This window comes from Microchirus variegatus, assembly GCF_963457635.1.
Source record: "Microchirus variegatus genome assembly, chromosome: 5".
NCBI classification, from domain to species: Eukaryota; Metazoa; Chordata; class Actinopteri; order Pleuronectiformes; family Soleidae; genus Microchirus; species Microchirus variegatus.
The window spans coordinates 21166541-21191877 of record NC_139806.1 but is presented as its reverse complement, the minus strand read 5'-3'; the positions used below and the strand labels follow the sequence as shown (position 1 = coordinate 21191877).

Sequence of the window (25337 nt, the reverse complement as noted above, 5' to 3'; positions counted from 1 at the left end):
CAAGCATGAGACTAAACAGTGGAGAAAGCACTCTTTATCTGTTCTGTTCAAACGAGTCCATTTTAATGCACTCTATTGTTAATTTTCTTCCTATTTTATTTTTGTTTTTTTTCCTCCCTAAACATTACATAAATTATTTATTTGGCACAGTGTTTTCTGTAGACTATTCATTTCTCCCTTCTTTTTTTTTTTTTTTACAATACACTACTTCAGGCTGTTGTTTCCAGACCAAAATCAATTTTTTTAGTAAAACAGAACAAACTCCTCAGCCACTATTTGCCTACAGTGGCCTGCAGGGGGACAATAAAACCGCTCAAGTGTGAATATTTGATAAATCAACATTATATGTGTTGATTTGGGGAGCAGAAAGGTACTTCAATTTAACTGAGGGGCATTTTTTGGCTCCTTAATTTACAATTTCACAGGCATCTCTTAACTTTCAAGGACATTTCTGCCCCATTAATTTGTGATCGAGTTGCTCATAATTCAGTATGCATATGCATGTGAGCATGCACTCTCAACCTTGCGTAAATGAGCTACTGACATATCTGACAACCTGTGTGTGAAACAAATATTGTTCCCTCCCAGTTAGCAAGAAAAAATATTATCACAATAGTCCATCTTGCAGTGGGATGATAGGGTGAAAACTTAACCAGCCGGACTGTCATGACAGGAAATAATCAGATAATCCACCACCTCAGCCTTCAGATACACTATGTGTGTAGCGATTCTTTCTCAGGGCTACCTTCCTGCACGCATCACGTAAAAAAATGGAATATCAGTTAATTAAATGTGTTTTTGGCCATAAATGATGATATGACAGTGGAAAATATGAACCAAAACAGTAAAGCTGCAAGTCATTAAAACAAAACAATGGAATTAAAGACATTACAAAGGGAGGGAACTGCATGCTTTCTGCCTTTTGTTTTACTAACCATCTGTTCATATAAAAACATTGATAAGTGCAGTTTTATAAAGAAAGAATAGACTTCTGCATCAGTATAGATGACTGGCACTGAATACATTGTGGGTCCTTGATAAGAAATGAAGTGCAGGAAGCAGCTGGAAAAGCAAACTTCTGACTACCTGCCTATGAAAATATAGATGGGATAAATAATTGGAAAACTCTCAATCATCAATTGAGTTGTCCAGTTGCTCTACTGCAGCAGCTCAGCGTCAGACAGCAGGAAACTGCAGTTGTAATGCTTCTTTTAGTGGTAATGCTTCTTTTAGTGGTTGTTGTCAGCAGCTCTCTGTAATCTCTGCAACAGTGTGTAGATAGTCCGTGTTTTGTCACTGCTGACAGGAACAATGAACCGTGAGGAAATATGTGGAAGGATAGAAACAGTAATAAATATTCAGATAATGTAACACTGCCTCTTAAAGTTGGTATCTGAGCCTGAAGAAATGAGATTCAAACCATCTGAACCAGGCAAACAAGAGCAGTAAGAATGATAATTAACAAAAAAACCTTCTGTTTTATAGTTCCTGTAAAAACACCCTCAGTATCTAGGGATGGGCATCGGTTGGATTTCATTAATTCTGACACTGATACCTATACTGCTTATGAACACTGTAGTTTAGCTATGGGAAATACTGTAGGTCCTGTTTTTTTTTTGACTGGATTACCCATGTATACGCAACTAAATGTTTTACACACAAGTGGCTGCTGTATTTGTCATTATGGCTTCAGAGTTAACAATGTAATGAAACGTTGTATTTGGTGTTCTGACACCAGCAGCTTTATCATAATTAGAGGACAGTAGGTCATCAGTAAATGCTAGCAAATGATCACATTTTGCACTTCAGTAATGACCAAAAAGGAGCCAGCAGGTCTCAATACCTCCGTGTCCAAGAGTGGCTCCAAGCACTGGGGGTTACCCACAGCCATCCCTGTACATTAGTATCATATACAACCACACCCTAAGAAATATGAAGTATGTCCTCTGGGCTTCTCTTTATTATTCATGTACCATGTCCACAGAGTTGTAGCATGCGTCCCTTACACATACTGTAAATTCCCCCAGTTTCAGTCATAATAAAATGAGGGTCTGTGTCGGTTTCTACCTGGCTTTACAATCTATTCCATTCCTATGTATCATTCAACCTACTTAAGGGACTGATAACTAAAATATTATCTGGATGAAATCAAAAATGCAAACCGTACTTGCACAAGTAGACGCATGTTCTGTGAGTTTCACAAAGTAAAACAATTTGAAGTTTGGCAGCTTCAGAGTTTTATTTAGGAATAATGTATATTCTTGATTTAATCAAGAAAACCTCTCAAACATCATAGTCATTATTATATTTTCATATTTTATATGAGTGGAGGGACATCTGGGTCATCCACAAACGATGATGATGTTACGATGTTACAGTCTTCAGTGGCAGGTGAAGCAGATCTGAAGCATTCCAGCGGACCTTCTCTGGTGGCCTGACGTGGTACGATGCTGCTGAGGTCAAGGACCTGACATGTGCTAGGGTCAACTTCCAGGTACTTAGAAGCATTGTTCTTTCTCACATTGTCCTCTGGCAAGCTGCTGCGTCTGATTGGACACACACTGGATGGATTTGGGACAGCTTTTGTCACTTTGATTTCACCTTTAGCCCTGGGCATTGTAAGGACCAAGTGTCCGGTGATTTGGGACCTCTGCGCTGTCGAGCTGTCAGGCTTTACTTCAGCAGGCAGAACCATTTGAAATATTTTTCCTTTGACATTAACTCTGGCGTAGGTTGGCTGGACATCTATATCTAACACAGAGGTGTCCATATGTCTGTACACAGCCACGTCCAAGACGACAGTGTTGTTCTCCTCATCCTCAGTTAGAGAAAATCCCAGCTTGGGCTCATTGATGTTCATGACTCGACCATCAGCAGTGATCAGGGTCCTTGGGGCCTTTGGTTTTTTTTCTTTCACATTCTCCTTCTCCCTCTTCTTCTCCAGGTAGCGATAAGCCTCCAGACGAGACTCGGGGGTAAAGGAACACGGTGTGTTCCAGAACTCCATCTCCAGCTGCTCCTCATTCAGGTCACATCTTGTCACCTCCTTTATGTTCACCTGCCCCTCCTGGTTTTCCTTGTTCTCCTGCAAATCCAGAGCTGCTCTCGTCTCCTTGCTTTCGCCTTCTTTCACTTCAACTTTCCTATTTTCCACCTCCTTCTCCTCTGCCCTCCTCCTTAGATAATCCTCCTCTTGCTCCAACACTCGTCTCCTCACCTCATCTAGACCCTGATGTGCTCGAATTCTCTCAGAGCGGCTGATCTTCTTCCCATCCAGCCACTTCAGCTGTGGCAGAGAGGCTACCACGTACTGCCTGTAGCCCTCAAAATCAGCACAGGGGTTCCCAACCAGAAACAGTTGTCTGAGGTGTATGCTGTGTCTCAGAGAGTCAATGCTGCTGAGACGACCGATGAAATTCACTGTCAGGTCCAACTTCTGGAGGCTCTCGCAGCCTTCAAGGTTTTCAATTACTTCAATGTTGTTCAAGGCCAAATTCAAATATTCCAGTTTCTTCAGGCGACTGAGATTTTCCATCTTGGCAATGAGATTGTTCTGCATGTAGAGGATCTTCAGGTCCCTGCACCACTTGTCTAGGTATTCAATCCTCTCAATGCCCTGCTGATGCAGTGTAACTTCCTCCAAGGAGGAGATCTCACAATCGTTGTGCTCTGCTCGCTGGCGAACCATGTCCTCTGTGATGGAAACCATCTCCTGTTGTCTGCTTCTATGATATTCTTTAAAGGCAGTTGGCAAATGCAATGTTGTATTACTGTTCTGTGGATTTAATTACCAGTTGTAAACTTCCGTCTTGGCCTGATACCAACGGGCCTATAAAATATATATGTTCAGTGTAAGGGGGGGAGGGGGCAGGGGGGATGAAACCCTTAAGATAAAAGGAAGTAGCAAAGGAGAAAAATGTTGCAGGATTTTAACTTGAAATGTTGTGATAGGCCTATTGAATGCTGTATGTATGTTGCTGCGATGTGTATATCACCAGTGCTATTACACAAATGCAATTCCCATGAGCTTATTTATTTGAATTAAATGAAGTTAACAGTGGCACTGATGAAGTCCTCATGCTATGACTTGTCTTCATGTGATGTCATCCTTTTATCTTGTGCTTGGTAGGGAATTTTATCTGCCTTTGCTACCCATTCATTATGCAAAAATCTCCCTTTGATCTTTGCTCCCAATTCATTTTTTTTTTTATTTGGGTTGTGTTTCCCTGACAAAGTTTGGCAGAGGAGGAGTAAAAATGGAGCATCTTAAGCATGATGGCTGCCTACAGTCTTACACCCCAGTGTTCTCCATTTTCATAGTTACCTGGGTAACCAAGAAAGGCCGTGCGCCAGTTGTTTGGTTGCCTGAAATGGACCTTCAATGATGTTTGGGTAATTGAACCGGCCATCTCTTCATCCATCTTCTACCACTTTATCCTCCACTAGCTGTGCCAATCTCAGTTGACATAGGGCAAAAGGCAGGGTACACCCTGGACAGTCCATCACAAGGCCACAAGGCATCAATTTAGAGTGTCCAATTTGCCTAATCCCCAGATTTGCATGTCTTTGGACTGTGGGAGGAAACCAGAGAATCCGGAGAACGTATGAACCGGCCATAAAAATCATATTAAATGTTCTACATACACAACATCATCATTATTTATTTATTGTCATGATGATTGTGATGCTACAACCTTTATCACTCTGCAGGTACCTAATAAATGTCATATCTGTGTCACATATTCACATTTATTTTGAGTTGACATCGAACCTTACATTTCCTTTCAATTTATCTCTATCATTAACAGATAGTTGAAGTGCTCTAACGGATTTCCACAAGCAGGACCTGAGGAAGGGATCTGAACAACATTAAACGATTAGGAACTCTCAGAAGCGTCATAGACAGTTTATACTGTCTGGAAGCTGAAACAACCTGTTTGCAAAAGGACAATGTTTTCAGTGGGTGTTAATAACATGATGTAAAAAAACAAACTGTCCCAGTGTCCAAGTGCCCAGTGACCTTGTATTAGTTTTCCCAACACATAATGTTATGAACTGTCCTTTTATCTCCTAAAGGTAAAAGGTACCATCTTCCACCTGCCCTCCTACCTGCACTTACCATCATTAATTACATTTACTCTCTCTCTGCTCCTGTCCTGCCTCTTGCTCTTCCTGTCTCTGGGAGTTCTTGCCTGGCGCCTCTGTACTAATCTGGTCAGTGTCAGCCTCTCTCCCTCTACATGGCCCCTGAAAACCAATTAACCCTATCAGCCATATCTGAGCATCACCAGATAACTCCATTCCCGCTCCCTCTGTGCGTGCGTGTGGTCGTGCGTGTGGGATGAAGCCCAGCATTACACTTTTGGACAGTGTACACCCACACCCAAGCGCACACACATACTGTCACACAACATACCTTGACTGTTGCCATGGAGACATATCAAGGACCAGTCGGCACTCTGCCTCAATGACTGCCACCAGACAGCGAGTCAGTGAGTGCATTTGAATGCAACGCGTGGACGTTTGTGACTTTGTGTGCAACCTTTTGAGTGTCCATGTTTGTGTGACAGGATTTATCAGTTTCCTGCAGATAGACAGTGGTGTGGTTTCTCATCCTGCTGTCAGTCAGTGCTGAGAAATCGAGACCACAGGAGCGACATTTTCCCTTATCTAACTTGATGGAGGTTTAGTTGAATGAATGTGCGAGTGTGTGTATTGTAATTGATTTTTTAAGTGTATCTGCTGGTTAGATGAGCAAGTGTGACAAAGTCTAAAATTTGGATGAAAAACAGCATTTTAATTCTGGACGGTGATGGAAATGGTCGTGTTTAAAGCAAACAAATTTTTGTGTTGAGAACATTGTATAAAATACTGTAAATATATTAATATTTGGTGATAAATAAGTGTATAAATTGAGTTGTTTTCTAGGAATGGGGTAGGCACAGTTTATACTTCTGCCTACTCCTTTTCAAACATGAGATGTAAATGTGTTGTCACTTTTGTTTGAAAATAATAATAATTAAAAAAAACTATCTAATCTAGACACACTGACATGTACGACGGAGTATTAGGGCCACACATGAAGAATTTTTTTTTTTTTGCCGTGACGAAATTAAAGTCGACATGTCGAGAATAAACTTGAAATGTCGAGAGTAAAGTTTAAATTAAAGGTTGAGATTGAAGTCGACATATTTCAACTTTATTCTCAACATTTTGAGTTTAATCTCGACATGTTGACTTTAAAGCGGACCTAGAGTGGTCCTGTTGCACAGATATATAACATATATTATATGTTAGTTATGGAGGTTTACTTACATAGATTAACTTGTTTTTATGGTCAAAAACCTCCTAGTTGCTGTAAACGAGCCGATTGAAATCCTTTTTTCTGACGCTGTTCCTGAGTCGCGATGTTTCAGAGTAAACTCTCAACCCCAGAAGACAGAGTCTTCAGTACTATTCAGTACATCCGCTCTCAGAAGTGCAGCTCCCCCCTCTGGAACGGTGGATGCATTATCAAAACATTGTTTTAACATTGTTTAAAAATAGTTTTGTCACAACTCCACGCCGCAGTCCCTTTTATGACTTTGACCCGGAGTCAGACCCAGAGTCAGAAGACACTGTCGCTCGTGAAACACCTCCACGACGGACGTTATTCTTCTTCTGTGGTTCAATTTACGCAACCAGATGTACCCGGACTAGTGCCGGAGCAGGAGGATCTGTTGTTCAGGAGAACCGGTGTTTACGTAACCGGACCGGGTTTTTTCAGAGATCTCGCTGAGCCCGAGATTACAATAAAACACAGCGTTCTCAGCAGTGGCTGAACTGTTTGTTTCGAAACTTCAGGGCTTCTTAAACAAGGTAATGACGCAGATACACACTAAAAAAACAGCGTTAATTTGAACTTCCGGTCTAGGTCTGCTTTAAAGTCGATGCACCAACTTTAATCTCGTCAAGGCAAAAATATTTTTGTTCTTCATGTTTAACCAGTAATACTTCCACATAACACTTTTCTGATACTTTAGTGTCATGATTGTAGGCTCGGGAGGACAGTGTTTGTGTCCTCCATTGTCCCAGAAAGCTAAAAATAAAATCACTGTTGTCATGGATGCAGGCGAAGCTTACCGCGCTCTACTAGATGACAGTAATTACTTCCAATTGTTTATTAAGAATAATGATATATTATTATTATTTGTATTGTTATTATTGTACTCTGCATTGTCTTCATATCGTGGTTTAAACAGATCACAACAATATAAAACCACTAGAAAATTCACATTCCAATGCATAATGGAAAACAAATTAATTATTAATCATACTTTAAAGCAGTTCTAAGAAAGTGGGTTTGAGCTGTGTTTTCAAGGGTGACATTGTGGGGCAGTCACAGATATTAATAGGAAGGGTCTTCCAAAGGGCGAACTGTCCAAGGTGTACCCGCCTATTGCCCCATGTGAGATAGGCACAGCACCCCCCGCGACCCTCAAGTGGAGGATAAAGCGGTAGATAATGGATAAATGAATGGATGGAGTTCCGTCCAAAAATTCCTCTGTGTCAAAATCTGGTTTTAATCAGTGAATCAAGACGTTGTCATGGCTCCAGATGTGACTATTTCTCCATGTGTCTCTTGATCTGGCTGAGAGATTTTGTGTTGCCTCATTTCCACACCTGCCTCACACCCCATCAAGTTCAGCTCAAGCACTTCAGTGCTCCTTCAACCCATTGTCAAATTACTGTGCCAGCTCAGTGGTATCCACTTTCTTTTCTACTCTGTTTTCTTAGTGATGTGTTGCTCCTCATGTTCTCTATAGTGCTTCTCTCGCTGCATATTTCCTGTACCTTACGAAGACAGGCCATGCCATTTATCTCACAATGCCGCCAACACGGGGCCACACGTCTGTGTAGTGGTTAGCACTCTTGCCTTCGCATAAGGAAGACCCGGGTTCGATCCCCGTTTAGGGCAAGGGGCAAGGGCCTTTCTGCATGGAGTTTGCATGTTCTCCCGTGTGTGCATTGGGGTTCTCTGGTCCAAAACATTCCCCACAGTCCAAAACACACATGCAATCCCCACCCAAAATGGATGGATGAATGGCCTCCAACACAGACCCCGTCTGCCACTCCCCACCACACTATGTAGCCAGTTGCCCAAGTCTGTCATTCCCACCACCCAATAGCCCACATGTCTCGCATCACTGGCCCTACCCGCTCCCTTATCCCAACTATACTCTGCTGATTAGAAAGCATTTGTTCACTTTTACTGATTGTGCCCATGTCTGCCTTTAGAATAGAATAGAATAGAACGGAATGCATTTATTGTCATTGTACAAGAATATGCATTGAAATGTGCAGTGCTGCATGACACAGTGCCAAGTGTTCAACATCATCTCTCACACAATTGGAAGAATAAAACGTTAAATTGAACATATGTAAATGAATTAAGCACTGCGGTACAAAAAGAAAACGTTGCACAAAAAGCAAGAATTGCACTAAAAATTATTAAAAACCAGTGTTTTTTCAGCTGCTCTGATTTATCAGTCTGATGGCCCATGGGTAAACATTTTGTCTGCGATTTTAAGCTTCTATAACTCCTGTCAGAGGGTCCATAAGAAACGCTGGTACTGTACACTTCACTTCATCATTAGAACTTTTCAGCTCCACTTGGTCTCTGGGTAGCAGAGTACAGTGGGATTCCTAATAGGTGCCAAACAACAAATGCTTGCCCCATGGTTCCTCAGAAAGTGAATCTGACGACCATGAAAGGAAAAGTCAATCTGTTGACTGGTGAGGGAGGAGGGTGATGGGGTTGTGCCTGATACCCATCAGCTTCAAATGCATTTAAAAAACAAAAACAAACAAACCCTTTAGTCCACAGCATTTCAGTTTTTTTGTGTGTTTGTTTTTTTTAAAAAGAGTCAGCCATTGACATTGTTTTCCACCAACTCCAGCAGCAGCTACTAGCTAAATTAATAAGCCAACTAAAGCTAATTAAGTCCATAAGCGACCATTGCCTTTTCGGTGACCCCAGTTTCAACTTCACATTGATCTGTCGACCCCAAGTGAAATGTGTGTTAAACTATGAAGCTGTTAACGCATTTGTGCCATTTCAAGCAATTTTGAAATTCTCCAACTCTTTTACAAATTTTCTACTCCCATAAAGAAGAAATAAAAAGCCAACAACACGACTCAACTTAAAATGCTGTTGCTCCAGTCTGTGCATAGTAAAGCACGCAATATATAGTAGGACTTTTGGATAGTCTGATATCCGATCCAGTGATTTTGACCAGTTTCTGACCGATACCGACAGAGTATCGTATCGGTTCATCCAAAAACCACAGTGTCGACATGATTACCTGCAGTAAGTAAAAGAAGTCCGCATTAAGAATAGTAACTTATGTCATGCTCCGCCTCTGTCTCCGCCTCTGTCTCCTCCCCTTTCCCCTGCACTTGTCTCAGCATACAATCAGTTCACCTGCGAGGGAGCACACCTGCTCCCAATCCCTTCATCAAGCACCTACTTATTTCCTGGTTCTCTTGTTGCAGACCTCTGTATGGCAATATTCTCTTGACGATATCGCGTGCTTAGTTATTTGTTTGTCCTCTGTTTGTTAACTCCTGTGCTCTCTTGCTTGCTGCCCCTGATGCTTTCCTTTGCCACCGTCTGGATCAGATCTCAGGTCCGTGCATTAGCCCATCTCATCTGTAAATCCATTCATCAATAAACCGTTAAAACTGCATTCTGTCTTTGCCTGCCTGCTCTTGGGTCTAGTAGCCACCACCTCGCCTTAACAACTTACATTTGATAGAAAACAAGAAAGGGAATGAACTGTGTTCATTTGTGACTAAATCTGCCATGCCTTCTTAATAATAAAAACTGATGATAATCCTCGTCATTCCCTGGCCACCTGGGGAACAGGAGGCTCATCAAATCTTGATTAGATACTGCAGCAAAACATGCAGACACGAGCAAACCCATATAAAATAAATATACACACACCCTTCACCAAGAGATATGTACTGTATATCTAATTCATAAACCTACAGTGTTCAATCATATTTGTAGCAACGTGCATTGATCTTTATGAGAGCCTGGCACGGAGCACAAAAAGTGAGCAGCAAACAGTGTGACACAGAAGACAGTTGGCGTGGCTCCAGAATAACTAATTTGTTGTAATGACTTTCTGGCACTCCGGACACAGAGGAGCTCCCACATGGAGAGAAAGGCCAGGCCATGACAGGTGATTCAATTACCATTCTGCCTCAGTGTAGTGACTAGCTGCAGATCAAGGCAACATCGACTTAACTGGTGACGATACTCTGCTGCGCTGAAACAATGACGCTAGTAATCTGTTGTGAGTAGATAAGCACAGGGCAGCACTCAAATAAATAAATAAAAAAAATGTTTTATTGCAAGGAATCCAGACTGAGACATCCCAGTGGAAATAAGAGAAACTGCAGAACAGTCTACTTTCTTTCTAAGATATTGAGTGAATGATTCAGCACTGAACTAAAATCAACTAAAAAGCATACCAATCTCTTTTTTTAAGGTTATGTGCAAAAGGAAATGGAAAATGATGACACTTTCATTACAGGTGGAAATGATCACAAAGGTTAACTGAAAAAGGCCAAATTCTCCCAAAAGGCTAAAGCTGAATAACAGATACCTTTGTGTAGCTTCAGTTCCCACACAAGCAAAAATAACCCATATAGGCAAGCAGCATTTGCTTATTATTTTTATGACCTAAATCATCTCAAGATTTGGGTTCACAAGAGGAGATGTGTGGAAAAACAGTGAAACTGCAGAGAGACAGACAAACAGACAGAGGCAAACAACAGAATGAGTGATGGACAAACACAAAGAAAGTTAAAGTGAGAAAGAAAAAAGGTGAAGATGATTATAATGACAGAATAGCTGCCAGGAATGAGGTGACAGCAAAGGTTAGAGATGCCCTGAAGGAGGTGGCGGGCATGTGTCAGTCAGAGAAAAAAAAGCAGAGTCATACAGTAAACACACGCGAGTGCTCGCACACACACAAACACACACCATGAGAAAAGCAGCAGGGAAGTGAAGGGCAGAGAATCAAACGCACCTGACATTTTGACAAATACGGAGCCAGATGGTTGCTGAGGTTTGCTACTTTGACCTAACCTGCTGTCACAGACATATGGGGATCTTGAGTGTCACACGAACAACCGTGATGCTGTGAAACCTAAAAGAACGGTGCACTCCAGAGACGGAGTCTTCCCTCAGCCATAGTGTGGCTCAGTGCCTTTAACCTCTCCACCATCAAGGACACTCAACACACGGGAACTCCAACTTTCTCAGCTGGAAACTAAATCCCTGCAAGTTGAACTGCTGTAGTTGGAGAGTCAGGCTTTGTTTGGTAACACTGTCACATTTCTAACAGCACACTTAAAATGGGCAGTAAAAAAAAAGGCCAGATTGAAATCCCCCCCCAAGCCTCCAAAAAAGGCATGAAAAATGAAAACAATAAAAATCAAAAAAGGGAATACACATACATCAGCCACTAGTTTTACTATGAACTAGCTTCTAAGACAGTGATGACATACCTAACTATATTAGGAAATGGTTTGGTAGAAAAACAAATCAGAAACAAAAGTTGCAAATTGGTTACAGACAAAAACAAAAATGTTTATGATGCAAAACTATTACATTTATCCTATTTTAATTATGCCATCTATCCAAGCTGTTTCCCACATATCTGCTTTAATGAAAAAGTGGAAAGAGATATATAATAGATTTTCTTTTTCTTTTGGCTGCAGTAGAAAATTAAATGAGCAACTGAGCAAGAAGTCATCTAATTTGTGCCAAGTCATATTAAAGCTTTTGTTTGCATCTGTATTCAGGCAGAAATATAACTGAAAGTACAATAATGAAGTTTCTCCTGTCTTTATGTGAAATTAGAGCATAGAGTCACATGACTCGCTTTCTATGAATCACCATGTTGGCAGCCTAATGGGACGTTTCCATTATACAGTTCTACTACTCCTGTTGTGTTGTTTTTCCATTAGCGATAGTACCTTTTTTCTGTTTATGTCCCTGTTGTCTGACGCCCAATGCCTTGACATGCTGTATGTCTGTAAGTGAGAATGCATGATTGTGTATGAGAAGCAACAGATGAATTGCCTTTGTAGGATCAATAAAGTTTTCTGAATCTGAAAATGAACTGGACCATCAGCGCTGGATTCAACCTTCAACATGCGATTGTGCACTTTAAATCCACGGAGATTAACTGATATATTGCAAAACTTGATAAACTCAATAGATCTGATCCTTATAATGCCCCCAGAGTGCTTTTTACGAGTTGGAAACAGACGGAGACAACATCAGTACTCTGACATCTTCAACTTCCTGATTAACTTCTCTTCATCTTACTCCAGAGAGTCACTGAACGTTTACAAGAGCCTGGAGAGAAACACAATCTGGCTTTGTGACAAACATTCAACTCTGGAGTCTACCAACTAAAGATAGCGTCTGTGGAAGGGTAAGTGTCGTGTTAGCATAAAGTAAGTATTAGCACCAGGAATTGAATAATGATTAAATAATTAAATGTAATGTAAATAACTGCTGTGTAAACTGTGTAGATTAGCTCTTGGTAAATCTAGTCTGAGTCCATGATTTACCAAGTGCTAACCAAACTTTAGCATGTTTTAGCACATCTTCCCACACTCTTCACTTTTATGATGAAAACAACCAGCAAAGAGACCAATTGTCTGACATTTTTAGCTGCTTTATGTTTTGTCTAGTATATACTGTATGTCTGCAGAGGTGAACAGCGTCGGTTCCTGCCAGAGGGCATAACCTCAGTTGTGTGACGTCATCTCCCGGAGCTCTATGGTTATATCAACCTCAGTGAAACACTGACCTGTGACCAGGGACAGTGAATTTTCTAGATATACAAACAGGAGTTACGGTAATGAGTAGTATGCATGCCAAATCCTGTCGGTGATGACAGGATAGTTAACAGAAGGTTTAAGCATTCATTCTGCTGATTTGTGAACATACTGTGGAGAGATAAGAGTCACAATCTATTTGATTCAATGAGTGTTTTTCAAAATCATGACCAATACCAAAGAGTCATGACTCGGACGTCCTCTCCTGTTTCCACCTCATTTTGTCTGGTAAAATGCCCGGCACACACACACACACCCTGGCACAAACAAACACAACAAAGGCTGGTTTACACACTGTACGTCTTTCAAACGTGCAGCTCGATACAGTCAGATGACTCATCTTTCCCCATTTCCCATCAGTACCAATATGGGACACCATCTGCCTCGCCCTAATAAAGACAGAGCCGTCTCCAATTTCCTCAGCAGTCTGAGATACTGCTTGGCATGTGTGTGTGTGTGTGCGGGCACGTGTGTGCGCTGAAGTAAATTAAGAGTGAGTTATTTCCCAATCTCACTGGAAGAATCTGGAAACATTTGTAATATACAGCGTGTGTATGTAATAAAAGACAGAAATATGACAAGCTAATGATGACATCATGATTCTTTCCCTGACATTTTTTTTTCCTGGGTAGCAAGAGAATACCGTTTCTTGAAGCTGCAGCAATTTTGTTGTAACATTCATTTATTCATTCATTCATTCATTCAGATGAATACAGAGAAAACATTATGGGCTTCGCCACACTTTTCACACTGCGTGTCCGCAGATTCGCTACACATTTCCACTTGCACGTGGCCACGGTTTCATTCATGCTGAAAATGGGTGTCCACATCAGTACTCTGTATCACATTCCGTTCCGCTAGGTTGTGGCAGCGCGATAAAACATTTGCGACCACACAAGAAAAGCGTGAAGAGCTCCTGTGATTTCCCCTGATAAAAAGAAGACATGACATGACATCCATTTTTTTCATTTTTTTTTTTATAACTTTATCATCCACTTGAGGTTCGCTGGGGGAATTGGAACCATCCCAGCTGACATAGGGAGAACGTTGGGGTCCACACTTACTCAATTTAGAGTGGGCAATTAATCTTCATCCCTAATCTGCATGATTTAGGTTAGTGGGAGGAAGCTGAAGAATTTAGAGAGAACGTACCCACAGAACAAACACTGAACGAACTTCTGTGAGGAAACATTGTTAGCCACAGCAGCAGGAGACAAACTATGCCCAACAATATATTAATACGTGGCAACTCACTAAATTTTAAGCCTTCATATATTTCTATACATATCTGTAGGAGTTTGTATGTGTTTTAGTTTGTAACGTGACTTAAAACTACGTTTACTTTGGGGCTTAATTCTGTGCCTCTCAAATGTCTGTTGAATAAAATGAATTAATTACTAAAACTGCATCTCGTCACAATAACCCCTTTGAAGTAAGGATGTCCCTGCTTTTATCAGTCACGGGTCTAACTTTAGAAATGTACTTTGGTTTGGCATAAGCCTCAGTCCCATGAATATTTACTACTGTCAACGGAGGGTGACCCAACACTGAGAAATCACATTTCCCTGTAATTCTTTGATGAAAATATAATTTACATTGATTTTGAAAATGAAAAATGTGAAGAAATAAGTGACTCATGAATATCAAACCCGGATGATGAACATACAGAGAGACAGTGAATAGAAAATGAATTATCCGATAGCAGAAAGGATAAGATCGATTGAGCTACAGTACTTTCATTTTAATTTGTTCTTTCTTTCTTTCTTTCTTTCTTTCTTTCTTTCTTTCTTTCTTTCTTTCTTTCTTTCTTTCTTTCTTTCTTTTTGTACCAATACGTTTTTAGTCATCGTGGACATGCAAGGACAAATATGATGATATAATCATGACCAATAGCTGCCCAAGGAGGATTTATTAATTAGTATGTTGGCATGAAAAGAGGAAAGTGTGCGAATCGTGGGAGTAATCAAGGTTTCTTTGGCAACGTGACTGCACTGTAATAAGAATACCAATTAGCTCTCAATAAAATAATTTAAGTCACATCAACCATTAGGAACTTCCTACATGTCTGTTATCTCCTTCATTTCCTTCTCTCTGTCATACCCAGTGATGTCACAGGACGCAGATAAGCTCCACAGAGACATAAATCATACTTTTAAAACAACTGTTTAGTAGATATACTCAGAGATGATAGTGCCTTGTGATGTATTGAGATGTTAAAGCTGCTCTACATTATTTACAGCCACGGTTGGGGCTGGGGTCAATGGCATGGCCACTCGGCGAATGAGAGGTCTGTTAACACTGAATCACTCTCGATGAAGTGAACATCGCTCAGACCATAAAATACTTCTGTGGCATGGACCTGTAAGTCAAGCTGAAGGACGCTATATAGCTGAACATTGCTTAGGCTATGGAGCATGCATTCTGGATCGTAAAGGCTCACGCACAGGATAGTCTCACCAGATAAGTGTAGTTTCTTGGCTGCTTAGCAAACTGTTAAAATATGTTTTATTCCTTTAATGTACTGTCCTGAGTATCTCCACACTGGTGAATATCACACTTAACCATCTGAGAGCAAACACATTTCTCCCACACCACGTTGTCTTTATATTTGTAATAAAACAAAATGTGCCAGTGTTCTTAAATAAATATGATGAATGCTAATACAAACAGCTCCACAAATAAAATACAGTAAATGAGGTGAAGTGGGAATAAGAGGCTACAGCCAAATTGAGTGATGCTATGATCATGTGCAAATGTTTGGCAGGCATGTTTATCTTATTCACCATCCTGTTTTATTGCGTTAGCACTTTGGTAAGTTGACATGCAGGCCAATCTTATAACTTTTGTGGGTATTTGGCAAATAAATTATTGACAAAATGGAGTTTTGCAATGATCGCAGAAGGTTAAAGCTTTACAAAGGTTTTAAACTGGAGGATTTAAACTGATTTACTGATCCAGGCAGCATATTAAACCGTTGTGGAGATATTTTATTAAAATCACATGGTTGAAACATAGAAGTTATATTTGTCTGCTGTGACTGACTTGGCAATTTACTACTATATGCTATTTCAATATAGACCAAAGCGCGACAAGAAAATTCATTCCCACAGCTGCACACAGCTCCAACATGGACCACATGAGAGAGATTTATTTGTAATGTGAGTGTAAAAGTTTTTTTTCCTTTTTTTTTCTGTCCTCGATGGAACTGTGGAAGGACAAATAGGACAATAGCTGGCTGTCACACTCTTTTTTTTTTGAATTACAGTGAACAGAAAGCAGCCAGCAGGAGAAGCTTCTCTGTTTTGGTGTATTTGAATCACAGGCCATAACCTTTGACTCACAACTGGAAGGACGAATGTCATTCTGTCAACTAATGAGAGAATAATGCCAAACATTTGCCCTTGCCCTGGGTGAGTACAGCAGTGAGATGTGGTATAGAGTACTATGAGTTTACAAGCCTGTTGACAGTCAGCATAGCATACTCAGGAGTGCTTTCTTTGTTTGTTTGTGTTTTTAAGTGTATTAAATAGTTGTCTTTTTGTTGGGAATTCTCATAAATAATCCTGCAAATTTAAGGTGCATTATGTAATAAATCTAAAGCAACTGGCCATAAAATCCTCCTAATATGTCACAAAGACTGAGGAATAATGTTCATATAACAAACTGAACTCACCAACAACAACAGTGCAGCCAAACTATTTGCATTAAAAAAAATATTTTGCAGACTGCAAATCATGTTTATGTTTTGAAATCATGTATTGGCATGTGGCGCCACCTACCGTCTACCAATCATTGCAGTCAGTAGAGTCTCAGCTGCCGAGCAACCACGGGTTGTCAGTTACGTCAGAAAACGAAACCTAAAAGACCTTGGTATTTTGAATATGAATGTAGTAACCGTTTTTGGCCACATTCTTACATATGGCACCTTTAAGCTGTAACAAATATACTAGAGGCTTCACAAGGAACAACTTTCCTTTTTCCTTCCCTTCTTCCCTTGCCTTCAACAGACAGACATGATTAGTATGTTTCCTATATGTAGAGGCACCAACACTGTTTTAAATTTGAAAAAAAACAAACTATGACATAGTGAAGCAAAACATACATTGCTGGTGATTGAGAAATGATGGAAATCAAATACTGATGACAGACTTGTTTTCTTTCTGTCCTTCCATTTTAACCATTCGCTACACCCAGTGGGGCCTGACAGAAGAGCTACACTCCGCTTGGTGAAATCAAAGTGACCACTCTGCAAACTCTAAGGCTATAATCAACTTTGTTTATTCTGAATATTTGCCAGAACATCATGGCTGTAATGGTGTGTTCCAGAGCCCATCCAAACCAGTTGGAAGTGGGACTTATCCTACCTCCAACTAGAAAAAGTGCCCTGGAATGCCTGTCGAAGTGGGACCTCCTACTCGTGAAGTCGGGGCTGATCGGCCTGACCCCCACTTCACCAAAATGAAGTCGGAGAATAACGGTGGTGCCCATGGAGTCACAAGAATAGGCTATAAAATTTACTTTTCTGCATGTAGACTTGTTTTAGACACAGCAATTTTATCACAACTTGTTTTTCATGTTATGACGTGAAATTATGTCATCGTTGTTATCTGTTAGGATGAAGATATGTAGGGCTACGGTAAAAGTATACACTTGACGTTACATATCATTATGTATCGCTTGTGTATGTAAGACTGAACTGCTGACAGTCAAACATGAAGTGAAAGTGCCGCGATCGTCCATATTTTCTAACATTCGACTTCAATTGCTGGAACGCTTTGAAGTAGGAGCTAGTATAATTCAGGAAGAATAAGTCCCACATCCCATTTGTTTGGATGGGCTCTGGAACGCAAAATAAATCCTACAATACACCCCAAATCAATAAAGAATCTGAATGTTTATGTTTCAAAACAGTACTTGCAGCTGGGATTGCACTGATCTTTAAGTGTAGGAGTTGTGGAGAAAGAGTCACATTAACCATTGGCAATTTCACTACAGCACTAAACTTTAACACAGACAACACTTCACACCAAGTTACTTAAATTGCAGATCTTTGGAACCTCAGAGGAAAACTTGCAAACTCAGAAAAACAACAACCAGTCATGTAGTGAAGGCTGACAGTAAAAAAAACGAATTAGTGTTTTACATTTTTTTTGACCAGTTTATGTCATTTTTTTTTTAAGGGAGAATGAGACAGAGAGCGACATACAGCAAAGGTTACCAGTCTGACTCAAACTGCAACTGACAGTCACAGCTTCAGCCTCTGGTCACAAAAGGGTAAACTCATGCAGAATTGTCTCTGTCTGCTGTGCCAACAGAGGTGCAGTGTGCAGTGAAGAGTGGTATCCTGCTTGGAAATGTATTCATTTGTTAGGAACACCACGACTACGGAAATAAACATTTGTTCCAACAATGAAACAAATATATAGGGGAGAGTTTGTGACTTAGATAAATATCACTGGCACCATTAAAACCATGATACTTGTCTTCTCCACCTTATATAATCAATTTATATAATCCGCCAACTGAAAGAGCAGAGATTTAATGATGGATTTGACAGAGATAAAGTTTAATGAATGGCACGTGATCAAACAGGAGAGATTAGAGATAAAAATAAAAAATATTTTAAAAAAAAAGATAATTTTACCAGGGTGTCTTTGCAGATACAGATGTCACATATTATTTATTAATGAATTGATTACATGACACCAGCCGACAATCCTTGGATGAACGGAATAGTCGAGGGGTAACATAAATGCTCTCCAATAACTTTAGGAGAGCATTTAAGTAGGTGGGAGAAGACACATGAAGCACTTCGTAGGCTAGCATCAGTGATTTGAATATGATGCGGGTGGTTAAGTGTAGCCAGTGGAGCTCAATGAACAGAGGGGTGGCATGTGCCCTTTTAGGCTGATTGAAGACTAGGCTTGCCGCCATGTTCTGGACCTGGATCTGTAGCTGTTTCACGGCAGAGGTTATGAGGCCTGTTAGCAGGGCGTTGCAGTAGTCAAGATGGGAGATGACCAAAGCCTTTACTAGGAGCTGGGTAGCCTGTTGAGTTAGGTATGGTCTGATAATTCTTATATTGAATAGTGCAAAGCAACATGACCTGGGGACAGAAGCAACATGATCTGTAAAGGTCAACTTGTCATCAATCATGACACCCAAGTTTCTTGCTATCTCGGAAGGAGCCACAGATTGGAGTTGATATTAATGCAGATGTTATGATGCATCATTGGCTTGGCTGGGAAGAGCAGCAGTTCAGTTTTGGAGAGGTTTATATCGATCAATATTTTTTTTTTTTTTTTTCATAATTCAAACAACACTTTTCACGAAGCAAGCAACACTTTTTCAGAAGCAAATATATATTTAATAATTAAAAAACACATTACTTTATTGTTTGCAGGTGGGCCTTAGGAAGCTGTCTGCTGATAGGCTACTGAGTTTTGGAGTGACAGCTCAATGGACCAGAAGTCGTCACAGGCTCAGAGTCACAGATTAAAAGTACATTTCCATTTTATTTAATATATATTGTCTCACACCCAATGAATCAGTTAAATGGTTGATTTAATGAATGATTAAATCAATATTTATTTTGCTTCTGAAGAAGTGTTGCTTTCTTTGTGAGAAGTGTCGTTTGATTTGTGAATAGGGTTGTTTGAAAATATTGACACAAATCTAATTCCATAATATGTCAGAGAGACAATCTGAGATTCGTGCTGAGACCATGTGGAATGACAGATACAGCTGGGTATCATCAGTGTAGCAGTGATATGAGAAGTCATGTGAGCGGATGATCTGGCTCAGTGAGGTGGTTTACATGGCAAAGAGGAGAGGCCCCAGTACAGAACCTTGGGGCAACCCTGTGGCAAGGCTGTGTGGTGCAGATCTGTGACCTGGCCAGGACACATTGAACGATTGCCAATAGGATTCAAATCAGGAGTGTGCTTTTCCTGTGATGCCCATGTTTGAGAGGATGGACAATAGGATACGGTGATTAACCGTGTCAAATACTGCTGATAAGTTGAGCAGGATGAGTACTGAGGACTTAGTAACCACTTCTTTTGAATGTACACACTGACTTTATAGTTACATAGAATCAAAATTCTTCGAAGTCTCATTTGCTTTAACACTGGGGCACTGAGTCTTGATTATAATGATAGACGAAGTATATAACAATGGTAATTTCTGCCTAAAATACAGCAACAACAACATTAAGTGCTGACAGAACGACAAAACGGCACAGTGACAAATACTTCTCGAAACTAAATGCCATTACGTTTTTGTCTTGAAATAAAATGTTAGTATTTTCATAGTAAAGGGCAGCAGAAATAGTCTTTTTCTACTTTTCTTCAAGTGTTAGATGAGAATATATCAAGAGTGAACTATACTGAATGTACTTTCATCAGATCATTGATGTGAGACAAGGAAAAGACATAAAGGGAAACAGGAACAAGGAGGAAACGCATTCAATCAAACAACCAACTGCGTTCAATCAACACCTCTCTGCCTCTATCTCAACACAAAGTAATTATTGCAAGGTTATTGTCATGGACTGAGTTACATTGTGCAGGTGTTATTGTTTCCACCCCCTGCAGATGAAATGAGGCACGGGGAAAGTCATCGAACATACTCGCTGCAGCGTAAGCTGCTGTGGGAGCTTTGACTTCTCTCATGGATATCTAATCAGCCCACTGGAGGGTTTAATCTCAAATATGTCCACTGAACCATAAACCTCTTTGTACAGCAATAGCACAGAAGCAGAGCTGAACGTACAGTATCTCCTCTGTCATAGATTGACATGCTACCGCTGTGAAGGGAGCCCCCCCTCCCCGTTTCTGATCTGATTCATCGAAGGAGCATTCTGCAAAGACTTTCTGAGCTTTAATGTTAAGTATTTCAGCAGTGACTCCACATGAGATGATCAAATTGTTTCGGCTGGCGGTTACATTTTTCGTCGTGGGAGAATTGTTCAGTTGAATGCCTCAGAGTAGGAGTTTGAACTCCAGCTGTCAGCACCGGTTTACCAACCCAAATGTAAATGCTTTCTACTTGGATGGTAAGAAAAGTGTGGAAGATGGAGCACGAGAGGGAAAACAATTTACAAGGCATTCAGAGAGTTAATCAAATTATTCATAACATTATATAATTTATAGCTTTTAATTCACAACTTGAAGATGAGCCTCAGGATACAGAAAAATAAAGGGTGAATTAACCCTTCTGAAGCTAACCCTGCCCACTGCCTGATTTTGAAAAAGCTTGGATTAGACCTGAGAAAGAGGGAGGAGGGAGGGAGAGTGGGGAGCAAACCAGTGTTTATGAAATAGGAGGAGGAGCCTGGGACAACAACCGTCACGCTGACCAGAGTGACAAAAGCTTGTACCAGTGAAGCGAGAGGGTCTTTATTTGTATATGTGTCATGATAATTATCCATGTATTAACTTGTATAATAACTTGTATAATTCCAAACCTTACACTAAACTTTGAATATTTGCACCTGGGTCAGCAAATAACATTACTGGATATACTATGGTTTTTAGATTATGCTTTGAAGACAAGCAGAGACAGAGATACGTTAGTTTTTTTCAAATAAGAATATATATATATATATATATGTATATGTATATATACATATATATATATATATATATATATATATATATATATAAATATATATAGTATATGGACAGGATGGAAACAATTATTTTTAGCTCTGCACACCTCTGCAATCATATTACGAGACTGTACCTTTAAAATGTGTACCTGCTTGTTTGTACCTCTAAAGAAACCTTTCTGTACCCTAGTGACAAAAATGTACTTGTACACACTGAGAAAGCCTGATAGGGTACAACTGGAGTGACAGCAAAAGGTACAGTCTCGTACTTTGATTTCTTAGTGTGTGTAACTTATGAGGAATAACATTGGAAAGTGATAGTTTGTTGGAATACTTTTAGGATCAAAAGGAACTAAAAGGCCTTTATCACAGGATCGTAGTAATGGTAATCTTCTTAAAGCCTACCCCACACCAGAGGATCTTCAAATCTGACTTGATGTTAAACAACGTGGGAGACCACAGACAGAACAAACTTTGTAACTGATTTTGTTTTAATCCTGAAAAAGAAAGCACAGACTAGACCAGTCAAGACACAAGAACTACATACTTGACGTTTAATCAAACTATTTCAGGGAGGAGATTACAGAGATTCGGGATCTCACAGAAACTCTGCATGATTCACTTCTGACGCTCCCCCTCCTTTCCCTCTCCTGGCCATGTGCATTTGTTTTCAATGGAGCTGCCAAACACAAGCCTTAGAGCCATGTCCATGTCAACATCTCAGTGTCTCGAATGTCAAAGAAGAGGGAATCACCACCATCAAATTAGTAGGATTCCTTTTCTGCACCCTCTGCACTAAAACCAGAGCAGATTGTTTTGCATCAATCCAAAAAATGTTGTATTTTCTGTTTGTCGGATCACTTTCTGTACTGGGATATACTGGCCGGTACATATCTTACATTTCAGTGTCTTTGTTTCATGTGTTTCGATGTAATATAGCATACAGTTGTTTTTTTTTGTCATGGAAACTGAGCTACCATACTGTGCTGCTGATTAATTGGTAAACAATTACCACCCACTCTGCTGTGTAGCAAGAATAAAGCTTGTCTAAAACACTTAAAGCTTCAGTTCTCCAAGTGAACGAACCCAATGAACATCTAACGATCCACATACATTCACTGAAAAATAAGACAAGAAATCAGCTTTTATCACTACATCCATCCTTTTTACCTTGTGTTATTAGCAAAAACGGGCTGCCCCAATGCCACTGATGTTTCTAGCTATGATGTTGAGGTGTTGGGTCTGCTGACACTATTATACCCTCTTTACATGATAATCCAAATCGGAACGAGCCATTGCTGTGAGATACTTACGACAAGTTGACAAAATAATATTTTGAAAGTCAATTCTCCCTGTTAGAGTTGAAAACATCTGATCTAAATTCCCTCTCATGTAGCACCATCAAGGAGGACAGACGGTTCTCATGCTGTGAACAGTATCATAAATAATCAGCATTACCAACCACACTATGTTGTTGTTACTATCCAACGGGGGGGACATGAAATAAAACACAACTGAGGGAACTGATTTAGATTCTATTGTTGAATCAATATAAAACAACAAGCTCTGATTGAAAAAAAATATGGACTTCACTTCTTGCTTCATTTTGCCCCACAGACAGTGATGCACAGTTCGATATGTAAATGAACCCCCAGGGGTTCAGTTAATAATTCACAAGCATATCGTTAAGGTCAATCGGCCTTATGTTTTCCAGCTAGTTTTACACCTGATGAGTGGCTTTTGGGGAAGCTCATGTTATTAAGCTTGATGTACAAAATTAGAGCACTGGTCCCAATAGAGTTGGAGTCTTGGAAAATGATCAGGATGCCAAGAGAAATTAGTTTGCAACCATCTGCCTGCTCCACTTCAAAAACAAGCATTGAGGAAACTGTGCCGAAGAAATCCCAAACAGTGATGCTGTGTTTCCATCGAGTGGAGCGGTTTGGTACAGTGCAGTGCATATTATTTTGGGGGGTTTCCATTAGGAATAGAACCAAAATAACCAACTACTGTTCCATTCTTTGGCACCTTCTCTTGGGATTCCACAATAAAATGGTATGTATACAGTCAGAGTGGAGCTAGATTGGGCGACCGACCTGTTTTTTTCCGGCTGTCTTTCTCTTTAACACTCGCAGCTCATTCTCATACAACGTTTGATGTCTTGTTGAGACAAACGGCCACAAAATGCAGGGAAAAAAGGAGTTGCTGGATGTCCTTCATTGTTGTCTGTTGTGTCACGTTCAATGTCATTGTTGTCGCCGCACCAGTACAACATTAAGCTATGTAACTGCACAGCCCACACCCACCTACCAAGTAAAGGTATACTGTTCTCAGTGGTAGTGCTTCACCATATCAAACTGTACCATGATGGACACACATCATAACAGACTGATGCGTATAACACAATTGGAGAATTACAAATTGGAGAATGGAGAAAACAAAAACGGCCTGTTGTGTACGTTTACCTCTCAGCCACTGTGTTTCACCCACATGCTTGGTGAGGCGAGGTTAATTCATTTTGTTGCAATATAGAAATTCTCAGTTAACAAGGGAACAAGGTGTTAAAGCTGCAGAAACTTCTAATTAAAAATCCAATTAGCTTTAACCATGAAATTATAATGGAAACCAATCTTCAGAGGAAAATCAATAGAAACTCCTTTTAAACCTGACGCCAGTGTTATGTTTGCAGAAAGTTTGCTATAGAGTGGATTATGATGGATTTGATTTGATTTAATATCATATCTTTGTTTTGGATATCGAGGATAAAAAAAGGTTTGATCATAAGAGGATTAGAGTGAATTACTTCTTCTTTGTAGTGGAACTTTTTATGGATTTCAATATTGGATACAGGTTTGAAACCGTCACAATGTGGCGCCATGTTAAATATGCAGGCCTGACTTCAATGACTTTGATGGAATAGGTGTTCCTTGTCCTCTTCCCTGTGCTGTTTTGCTTTGTCATCCGTTTGCGCTCAGTCACACAGCAGCAGGGTATCATTGGTGTGTAATCCTTGAAAAATATGCAGGGGCCCTCTGTGCCATACAGAATGACCTGAGGTCAGTTTATAATTATACTCTGACAATCGCTGACCTCCATTCTGCAACGTTTTAAAGGTCAAACATGTGATTGGGGGAAGGGGAACAAAAGAAAAACCCTCTCCAGTGCTCCATTTGCCACACATTTAGATCTTTTACACAAAGGATAAGTGTTCGACTGTGATAGCTGACAAAAACAGTACCGTTTGAAAAAATGTGACCTGGCATATTTACACTTTAATGTTTAAATTAATATGCATTGTGTCTTCCCTTATAAATAAATAATACAAATAAATAAATACTATCTAATGCATTTATTTTGGTATTATTATAGAAGTGGCATCTTGATGGTATGAAGCAAAAAAAAAAATCTCTGTAGATTAAGTACATTTCTTTAGCTGCACTTTACCTACAACAAAACACTCACTCACTCACTCACTCACTCACTCACTCACTCAGCCTAATCCCAAAATCTGCATAATATTTCAAAACTGAAATATGAACATTAACTATTTCTGAATATTTTTCATGTGTTCTAGAAAATTATATTTTGAACTGGATGGAGTATTCTTAGCCAAACAGAAGGCTATAATTAAGGCTATAAATTATTAGCATTGAATTTGCCTTCATGTACTGCATGTGTATATATGCGTGTCTGTGATCATTGCTATATTATTATTATTATTTATTTGTTTGTATCGCCACAATTTAGACTTGTATAATTTCTGCAGCTCAGGAGTGTAGTGTTTGTTTTTCCCCTTATTGCTGGTGACAAATAAGCATTT

The 25337-nt window shown here is 39.9% G+C and overlaps 2 protein-coding genes across 2 annotated transcripts in view; both read right to left on the bottom strand.

Moving 5' to 3' along the window:
* Positions 1-25337, bottom strand: part of b4galt2 (UDP-Gal:betaGlcNAc beta 1,4- galactosyltransferase, polypeptide 2) — a gene marked incomplete at both ends in the record, with an annotated part of 194854 nt that overhangs the window by 59182 nt on the left and 110335 nt on the right. The gene's annotated exons all lie outside the window — the stretch shown is intronic.
* On the bottom strand, positions 2318-3709 carry LOC310926666 (dynein axonemal assembly factor 11-like; the record flags this gene model as incomplete). Its single annotated transcript, XM_083888849.1, has 1 exon — positions 2318-3709. One exon carries the CDS (start codon positions 3707-3709, stop codon positions 2318-2320), a length of 1392 nt encoding a protein of 463 aa, XP_083744975.1.